General features: G+C 30.5%; 1 protein-coding gene across 1 annotated transcript; it reads left to right on the forward strand.

Annotated features, from left to right (window-relative positions):
- Window positions 1-395: 395 nt before the first annotated feature.
- On the forward strand, window positions 396-8,892 carry LOC143243280 (uncharacterized). The gene is made up of 5 exons (XM_076487132.1): window positions 396-731; window positions 6,506-6,568; window positions 6,753-6,914; window positions 8,361-8,469; window positions 8,595-8,892. The coding sequence occupies exons 1-5, from the start codon at window positions 431-433 to the stop codon at window positions 8,890-8,892; spliced, it is 933 nt and encodes a 310-aa protein (XP_076343247.1). The 5' UTR covers window positions 396-430.
- Window positions 8,893-10,824: the final 1,932 nt, after the last annotated feature.

Consider the following 10,824-nt stretch of genomic DNA (forward strand, 5'->3'; position numbering starts at 1 on the left):
ATTATAATTTGTATGTATCATGAGACATCTGTTAGCAGTCTTATTGTGGTTGAAATCATAAATACCGACAAGACTTATATTGTCAAAAGAAATTGCAAAGCAAAACTTCGTATAAATTTTATTTGCTTCAACTAAATTTCAAGTTGAAATCTCAAGAAAGTGTTGTTGTTGTTTATTAAATCTAAATTACTTGAGTTGGTACTGCATAACATAAACATGATTATAATATCTCAGTTCAACCAATAACAGAAAACAATAAACTTTGCAATCAGCAATCATAATTGTTAGTAAAATTTTTCCACCAAACGATATTACTTGAGTTCATGACGTCATTCAAACAAGAATACTTTGTAAGCATAGTAACACTGATATTTCACTTAGAAACAATACAGAAAGTGACTTACAAAGCGTACAGTGCAGAGAGATTTCAATGGCTAATTACACTCAATTATTTTATATTTTCGGTAGTTTCCTGCTTGTTTCAGGTTTTAAATTCGTCTACGAAACTGAACGTGGTTCTACTCTTACATTAATATGTTCAAACCAAGCTTATAAAAGAGGGAGAAAAGAAATAGTTATTTGGTACTCAAATCGCAATGAACTAGTTATTAATAATGAGAGAACGCAAATAAAATACGGTGGCAAATTAGTGCTAACCGACGTGGAATTTGAAGACGCGGGAATTTACACATGCAAAAATCGTGAAGGTGATTACAAACATGATGTCAGAGGTAAATTCAAAGTTTTTTTTGTAGACCATATTTTTATTTATTAAACGATAGTAATTTAACAGAAATAACATCTAAATCTGAATCGTCCATCTTGCTTTTAAATTTCTTTCAGCCATAACCTTTTCGTTTGATATTTCACCATGTGTATTGATTATAAAAATAATTGCCTGTGTATACGTAAGATTACACTATGTAACAAATTTTTTTCTGTTTCTTGTTCTTGGGGACAAAATGTTATTTCCTAATTGCTTATGCCTAAAGTAAATAGTAAAGGCCTATTGTCTTCAAACTTTGCTTTTGTGAGTTGGGAGCGTGTACAACGAAAACATGATGGGGGGAATATATTTGGGGGCTGATACTTGAAAGGGATTTATATATTTCAGTCGCAAATCTCGAAAAAGTACTTCTAAACATCTTTGTATAACTTTAGTATAAATACATGTAAATCTTGATTCATATGTTATTTTATTCAGACATTATGTAAATATGCCCGTTTCTACACGTGTAGTGACTACAAAATTATTTATATTGCCCATGTATACGTAAGATTATGATGACAATAGTATCACTTTTAACAATAAAAATTTCATATTATGTGTCACTTATTTGTAAACAACCAAGCGGAATGTTCATAGGAAGAAAAAAGAAAATTAATTCTGTCATTAATTATCGTTTGTAAAGCATTTGAAATTAGTTTATTAAAAATTCGATAACCAATATTTTATCAATCTTACTATATGTTTGTGATATTTATTTGTATTCATTGGTTAGAGCTATGGAATTCCTGATTTTTCTCTTACAGAGCTTGGTAGTTAATGAAGCTAAAAATAAACAAGATACTCTCTGACAAATCAACCTTAGGAATTCAAAGATTTGGTTAAAATTTTGTAACTGTAAAGATATCCTACTGATCACTACACTTTCAATCTATTTAAAGTTTCACTATAGTAGTTTCAAACTGTTAATACCACCGCCGTTCGATTCTCTTTCTTTTTTTGCTAGCTAAGCTCTGCCCCCCACTAGTACAGAGGTAAGTCTACGGATTTACAACGCTAAAATCACAGGTTCGAATTCCTTCGGTGAGCTCAGCAGATAGTCCGACGTGGCTTTGCTAAAAGAAGTTTGTTTTTTGAAATTCGCACAAAGCTACTCGAGGGCTATCTGTGCTAACCGTCCCTAATTTAGCAGTGTAAGACTAGAGGGAAGGCAGATAGTCATCACCACCCACCGTCAATTCTTGGGCTACTCTTTTACCAACGAATAGTGGGATTGACCGTCACATTATAACGCCCCCACGGTTGAAAAGACGAGCATGCTGGCCCTACTAAAGGAAAAAAAAACACACAAACATAAACAACTTAGCTCTACATTTATTTTTACGTATACAAATTAAATATTTTCGTTCTTACCGTGAACGGATGTTTCTTTAATAGTAAAACGTTTTGATGGAGAGTGCAGATGTTAGTGAATCCTAATAATTATGTTTAATGCCACATTTGCTCGCAAATATTTCTGCCTCATTTTTATCAATTTGCTCATTACTGATTTTAAGTCTGTGGTGTGCGAAAATCTCGTTTTAGATGATTACTTTAATGCTAGAACCCGTTAGTAGGTCTCATCTATAGCAATAAAAAATATTTTTTCTTTATGCGTTGTAAAATATGTACAGGATGGGTAGAAAATGTTTCAGTTGGCGAAGCAATGGTATTACACGATGGTTTAATGTTTAAACTGGAATAAATGTGACTGAATAATTTCTTTGGTTAAAAGGAATTTTAATTAAAACTTCATTTGTTAAAACTGGTGTTTTCTTTTAATTTGATTCTCTTTTTCTTGCAGTTCAATATTTTCCAATGACTCGCAAATACGTTGTTTTTTCATATTCTTTATGAATAGATTTAAATCCAAGTCGTATAAGTATGTGTTTAGTTTAAGTGGAGTGCAAATTTACAGAGAAAAATAGAAACAAAAAACTCACAGCTTTAAAATGTGTAATATAATCTATTGTACCATTTAATCATTAATTAAAAAACGTTACGATTATAGTCTTATAATCGAACTGATAAGCAACCAGTTTTGGACTGACAACAGATAAAATCAGTTAACACTTAACATTAAATAACTATGTTCATAGAGTTATTGTTTTAATGAAATAGTCTCCCGATGGAACAGCGGTAAGTCTATGGATTTACAACGCTAAGATCAGGAGTTCGATTGCCCTCGGTGGACACAGTAAATAGCCCGATGTGGTTTTGTTATAAGAAAAACTATGTGTGCTTGATCATTCGAAAAGCTTTTCATTCTCTACAGTTAATTAGAAAGTTAAGTTCTTGTTTTCTACTCTGAGTAAGCTATCAAATATATTAGACAAAAGTGAAAGATTACCTCATACTTACAGTTTGTGGTCCCTGTATATAGTTGTCAGATTTTCATGTATTACACGTGGACTGATATTATGATATTAATACAGCTACAATAAGTACATTTCTATGTAACTTGTCTAAACATTTTCAAGGTATCTCTAATTGAAGCTGTATTAATGTCAGTTCACATGTAATAAATGAAAATCTGATAACTATGTGTAGGGACCACAAACTCTAATGTAAGGTGATCTTTCGCTTTGTTTAATAGATTTGATAACTTACTGGAAAGCAAGAAAGCAAGAACTTTCTATTTGCGGTCACATTCAGTGCTTGTACTAACTGAGCTAACTCCGATCTACTGTTTTTCACTGTAAAAGCGAACTACTGTCAGTTATTCTGAATTTTGTCATTGAAAACTAACAACTCTGCTCTTGTTTTATATATTTCATTTTGTTTTTTTCTGATATGTATTGATATATTAGTGATACTTACCAATGATCTGAATACTTTTCCAATCATGGTTTTCAGTTGGTTAAGTCAAATAATTCATATTATTCGTTTGTTCACCTAAAGAGTAAATAATTTCTTTATGGATTTGTCTCTGATGATCAAACTGTTGTTACTGCACCAGATAGGAATTTTAAAATACTCTCATCTACGTTAATTAAACTGTGTTTTTATCGATTTCGTTCATAAAACGATACGTTTTCTTTTATGTCATTTAATTATAATGAAAATTGAACTGTCATATTTTCATATGATAGTTTTTAACAACCTTCGTGTAATTTCCTATTAATACTATCTACATTACTCTTAGTACTCTCAGAATATTTTGTAAATTATAAAATATTGTAAATTAAAAGTATCATCTTCAATTTATAATACATTGAACAAGATTTATTAAATCTTATTAATACAGATATCAAAGTGTGTTTTTATATTGGTTTAATGTGTGTTTGTTCTTGTATTACAAGGAATTATTTGTTTTTCGTCTAGTGATGTTGGATTCTCTGTTTCGCATTTAAATGTTACATGTAGTATATTCATTTGAGTTGTAGTGTTAAATTAAAAACGTGAGATCCTATTTTTTTTGTGTTACATGAATCTTGTTTTGAGTTTTGGGCTTGTTTCTCAGACGTAAAATACGTGGAAGTTGCCATAAAATATTTTATAAATGACATTAGTATTGTATTTGCTTTATATTTTTACAAGAATTTAAGTATTTTGTTTATTGTATTTGAGGTTATTGACTGGGTGAGTGTCTTGTTGTTGACTGAGGTTTCTCTATATCACCGTATCTCAAATCTCCTTCCTAATCGCTTTATAACCTAAAAACGTCGAATTATATATGAATTCTGTAATAAAAAGTTTTAAATTACCCATTGTAGAATGTCTGCAATATTTATTAGCTTCAAGTGGGTTCCTCAGAAATATAAATGCATAAAATAGATTATTACAACATTGTTAAAAGTACTTACAAGGAATTATTACTTTAGAGATAACATGAAATCAGTTTTTCTTAATTTTAATGAGAGGAAATGTCGATGTCGAAGTGTGGTATGAATAAGTATTGGTAAACATATCCACATATAATTACTTTAAATGTTACCATCAATACTACACTCTTTGTTCGTCCATATACTGATCCATCTAATCAGGACTCCAGTAATGGCTGATATTGCCCAACTCCAAGGTGCTAAGTGGGTCGGCAGATTATTTGAAGATGTTGATATTGACAGCTATAATATACTTATGAAGGATGCATCACATTCCATCAGTTGATGTTAAAGATGCCCTGAAAAGAGCTATTTCAGGGCAGTGATAAAGACGAACCCGTAATCTTATCGGTACTCCTGAAATAAACATGCAGTATTAGTCAGAGTCTGCCACTAATGTTCACAGCAATAATACTTTATAGTTTATAAGGATTAGTAAGCCATGCCAAAACAATATTGAATATGCAACCTGGCATATAATGTGACTCAATCTGATATAAAGTCACGATAGAACAGAATATATCAGAACAACTTCATGACATTGCTTAACATTTCGTAAATGGTGTGATGTAATCGAAAATTGGTTGCTTTTGGGAAAGGTTTGTAACAGACCTTTCCAATGTAAATTTTTATATGCCCAAATATGAAAATATATTCAAATGAGAATTTAAATTTTTCGGAACAAAGATATTTATTGTATTTAAGAGCATCGAAAAAATAATTTTGGTTCGTCAAAATAATTTATGAACAATTCATAAAAAGACGTGCAACAAGTCGTACGAACACAAATGTCAGGATAAAAAACGCTGAAGTGTCCCAGGCGACAGTACGTAAAAAATACCTCAGTCTTCTAACCGCTGAGTAATTAGATAGATATGCATGTTATTGTACATACACACACTTACCAGTCACGTCACTGATGTAGTAATTATAGATTTCTATGTGATCAGAGACCAGATGGATTATGGTAAACCTGTAGAGAGAAGTGATGAGGCTCCAAAGTTATTTTAATATAATGAACTCAACTTATGAATGTTGAATCAAAATCTTGTGAACTGTAAAGATATAAATCATATCTACGAAGTTTTTTAAGAACGTATTTTGAATAAACAACACTTTAAATTTACAGTGAAAGGTGTTAGATCGCAATATTATTTATCTTGATAAATGCACAAAAAAATTAAGTATTTGATTTTATATTAACTTTAAATGAAAAATTTTCTCGGAATGCATTTCATCCAATTTCTGCATTATAAGGATATTATTTGATATTTTGTTGTTTGCAAGACACAATCATATACTGATACATTTTACCAACGTAATATTCCCAAAATAACCTGTATTTTCATACCTGATATTAACATAAACAGTGACAGCAGTTTAACGTTTAACTGTGACAAATAAGAATTTTACAAGGGAAACACCAACAGAAATCAAATATACCAATAAAAAAGAAGATCGTGTGTAATTTCATAAATTTCCAAGATTGTGCGATTAGTTTCATTAGTTAACTCCATTAGGAAGTACATAAAGAAACAAAAAGTCTACTGTTAAGAAACATATTAACTGTGACAAATAAAAATTTTACAAGGGAAACACCAACAAAAATCAAATGTACCAATAAAAAAAAGATCGTGTGTAATTTCATAAATTTCCAAGTTTGTGTGATTAGTTTTATTAGTTAACTTAATTATGAAGTACATAAAGAAACAAAAGTCTACTGTTAAGAAACTGTTTTGAAGCACGACACGTTTTATTTTTCTCACGAAAAGTAATATTAATGTTTTTATTTTATAGAGTGAGTTATAATTAATATTATAACTAATGCGTCGTGCTCATTGTGAAAAACCTTAAAATTCCAACGGTGACACAAAACGTGCTAATAAAAATATTAACTCTCTGTTGTTTTCCCCAGTGTATGTTCCAGCCGAGAATCTCAACTGTACTCGTGGATACCAAAGAGATGTTAACAGGTGTTGTAAGTATATATGATACTCAATTACTTTAAACTGTTCACATTAAACACAAATAGATGAAAGACTTTTAAAAATATGGAATTTTAGTTCAACAGATACGTTTTTTTGATACTAAAGACGTTGTTAGAACAATAAAATTAACACTGGGTAAATAAATGTTTAGTTATGTACTTTTAACGCTTTTAGATCCATGTCCTCCTGGACACTATGATAACGGATCCCAAACTCACTGCCTGCCGTGTCCAGGAGGAACTTACATGACATCATTTGCTGCTGACGCCTGTATACCTTGTCCTGGAGATAAAATTACTGATGAAGAAGGAGCTGATAATAAAGATCTTTGTAGAAGTAATGGAACAAAAGGGTTTTAAAGTTTTCTTTTATTGTTTCCTTAACATTTTAAAGATGTTTATTTTTGTTCAGGCAGATTGTTATAATACGATACTTCTTCATAACTTACATGGTTTTTAATGCATTAAAAAGCTTTGCTTTTACTGAGAAATCATACTACTCTTTTTAAAGATGAGCTCAAACATTTACGACAAATAGTATTGAATAGCTGTCTTACCTCCAGTGTATCATTTCAAAATTAGGAACGGCTAGCGCTGAAAGCCCTCGTTCAGCTATCCGCGAAATTGAAAAACAAATATTACGGTGTCTCGATAGCACATCTGTGTGCGTCACATTATTACTAAAAGACGAAAGATATTTTAACTAAAACAGTGTATGTCCCAAAACATAACTTATATCTATGTTTAATATGTTTATTTTGTGTACATAATGTCGTTTTGTAATAAAAGAAAGTAATTTGTCCAAATACAAAACAAATGCCTTAGTATAAGATTATAATAACATTGGATTATCAAAACGTTAGCACCGTCTCGTAAGTTCTGAACAAAACTATTAGAAAGAATTGTTACAAAGTAAGCGAAAAAACTTCATGAGCATTGACGTACGACGTTCAGTGTTTGTGGTCAAAATGGTATCGTTCTTTATCTGGGAAATTTACAGTAAAGACAAATTTGTAAAATTACAATTGTTAATAGTGTTATAAAACGCAGAAACTACCATTCAGTGGATACGATTCGATAGTAAAATATAATTATGCACCATAATAAGTGAAGCTGTTAATTATAAAACTTAACACAGTAAGTGAATACCCATTAAACAAACTGACTTTATTAAGTAGTCAATGGAAAGACAGTTTGTTTAATTTGTGTTATACATCTTTACAGTTTTAATGAATCTAAGTTCATTTAACTCACTGTGTTATACTGAGTTGTATAATATGTAAATTATCGTAAAGAAAATGTCTAGATTTTTCTTATATAGTCTGATCACGTGTATTTGGAATGGAAAGTCAGTAGGTTTCGTGATATATCGTCTCACAATGTAAATATGTTGGAAAACCTAATTGATTTCCCGTTATATAACTATATAGTTGTTGTTATTACACAACTGTACTATTTGTCTACTAGTAAGGAGCTCAAATAATACAACAGGCGTCATTTTTCTTTGCTAATTATCTGTTTAACGTGTAAAGAAAAAATGTATATTTACAGTTGTCAAATTGTAAAAGTTGTTATCAATGTTTAATATGAAAATATATTATAAGTGTAAGAAGTTTCATATTTATTCAATTGAAATTTTAATATGTTAATGAAGATTATTGTTGAACTTAAAGAATTATACACATTACTATTATTGTTAACTTACATTTGAAGTTTTATTTTTCTGTTTTACGTGACCGGTGGAGTACGTAAACTGATTTTAAATACGACTCTCTGTCTTAAGATCGAATTGAAGTGGTTTCGAAGGCTACGCTTCACTTGACTTCAAAATCTACAGTTCCAAGATGTGCTTGGCGAACAGCACTCATTTTGATGTGTCTTACTGCTTTGTGGTAAGTTACGACTGCAAAGTTTTAACTGTGACGCATTATCCATAGCTTATTTAATTACAATATGTATTTTAATGGACTTGAAACACGTGATTCTTATTTATTTATTTTCTGTAATGATCATGCAGCGTACTTTGTTTTTTCTACACCTGGAAATCTAAACCTCGGGAAGAACGGAATGTTTTGAAAAACCGTGTCGAACACAAACAGCTTGGTGATGAAAAGATAACCACTGATGAATTGGATATTTTGGAGGCTATGCCACTGATCCCTGAATGTGAGAAAGAAGGTCTCTGCAAAAGAATGTTAAGAAGACAAAAACTAATATTCCAAGAAAGCAAAAAAGTGACCAAACGAACAACCCTGGAGACGATATATGAAAACGACCTAGAGAGAAAGGAATACTTTGGTTCGAAATTCAATTAAGTTCTTATTCATCTTACGTAATAATTAATATTCGATGCAAGTAAATTCACATTTTTACAGTTAAAAAAAAAAAGATGCGTTCAGAGAATCTTTAATGTTCAGAGTCGTTTGAATGCGTGCATTTTTTTCTCCAAAATAGACTAATACATGTTCGATACCATTGAGGTCTAATAAGTCTATATGCTAGTTAAATTGATGAATCACCTCTTCTTCAATCTTAGTACATGTTGGAACAATTACCATCCATTAAACTGGGCACAGAGCCAATCATAACAATATGATTGTGTAAGAAGTTCGCATTACCTTTACTGTTGTCCATAGCATTAATAACATCTGGAAAACATAAAGATCAAAATGCCCTTTCGTAATTTTCATTCACATACATACTACCACTACTGATAATAAAAGAATTATTTTGTACATTAGTGGCACCATAATATATCATTTCCGCTCATATTGCTCACTTTATTTCGTTTTTTAACTGTATGTACAATGAAATGACGTCATGTTGGAGCTTTGAACATCTGATTCAGATATTATCAGGTTACACATAATCGGTATATAACGGCAACTTGCTTTAAAGGTGGATTGGGACCTTCTTAGCCAAGTACCAGTGTATTTGTGCCATTTTGTTGCAAGTGGTTCAACTATATCTTGTTGATGACGCTTTCAGACATTTTACAACAGTTTTTTTTCTTCTTTTGGCTGCCAGCCAACTTTCATTGGTCTGAAAGACATTTAGTGAAATATCCAGTTCTCTTCTTTTGGTCTTTACTAAGATTATTGATTGTTTTAAAACGCTATAAGGTGCGTGATTTATTCCAAAGTTGCAAAAAAATAAGACAGTTTGAAAACTGTTTCTCTCTGTAACATAAGGTAAATAACCAGTCGTTTGAAGTTCAGATCACATAACTTTTCATGTTTAATTTATATAACAATAAATTGAGTAGAACACTTGACATTTAATTATAACCGCACTTTCATCTTGTCTAGTTATATAACAATAAATTGAGTAGAACACTTGACGTTTAATTATAACCGCACTTTCATTTTGTCTAGTTATATAACAATAAATTGAGTGGAACACTTGACATTTAATTGTTACCGTACTTTCATCTTGTCTAGACAATAATATAAACAATCTAGTTATCCTTTGTGAACGTGTAAAATATAAATGGAAAACAGTATTTAAGCTATTGTCTGCTGTATATCATTCTTTATTCACTGCGTTAAGCAATGTTTGAAATAGTTTTTCTAGTTTCCAGAAAACATTTATGAGATAACTGAAACCAATTTCATAATTTATTATTTTTATAGAAACATTTATTTGGTTTTATGCATGTTATAGTAAAATTATTGCTCAAATTTTGAGTGTTGCACCACTAAACATAACTATATTCTACATCTTCAGAGAGAAACACCAGCGTCAAAACAAGGAAAAGCTATTAAAGAATATATCCAGCGACCTCTGTTTCCTAGAAATGTGAACAATTACGATGAACTTATTATTGTTAAACCAAATAGTAAACAAGGACATCGAAAAAAAAAGGTTGTTATTCTCATTGAAAATTCTGACAGCCAAGATACGTTTATCATTGGAAAAGTTCGGAAACAAACCTGATTTTCTTCAAAACTGAGAAATAGAATTAATAAACAATTTATAAAACAGCCATTGTTAATATGTTCACTCTAGAGTTAATAGAAATCAAGATGGCTTTTATCTCCGCACTATACAGTTACACTAATGGGATTGATACTCACAAAATTGCACAAAATTTTTAAATTCACTATCATTGATATTATTGGTTTAGCAGAAACTTACACAGTAATTTAGCTATTTACATTTATGTACAAGCAAATTAAATATAAACTCTAAAACTTAGTCTTAACATTTTATCGGAACATTCATAACTATTATTGAAATTTAAGAGA

Source organism: Tachypleus tridentatus, unplaced genomic scaffold (assembly GCF_004210375.1).
Source record: "Tachypleus tridentatus isolate NWPU-2018 unplaced genomic scaffold, ASM421037v1 Hic_cluster_2, whole genome shotgun sequence".
Classification (NCBI taxonomy): domain Eukaryota; kingdom Metazoa; phylum Arthropoda; class Merostomata; order Xiphosura; family Limulidae; genus Tachypleus; species Tachypleus tridentatus.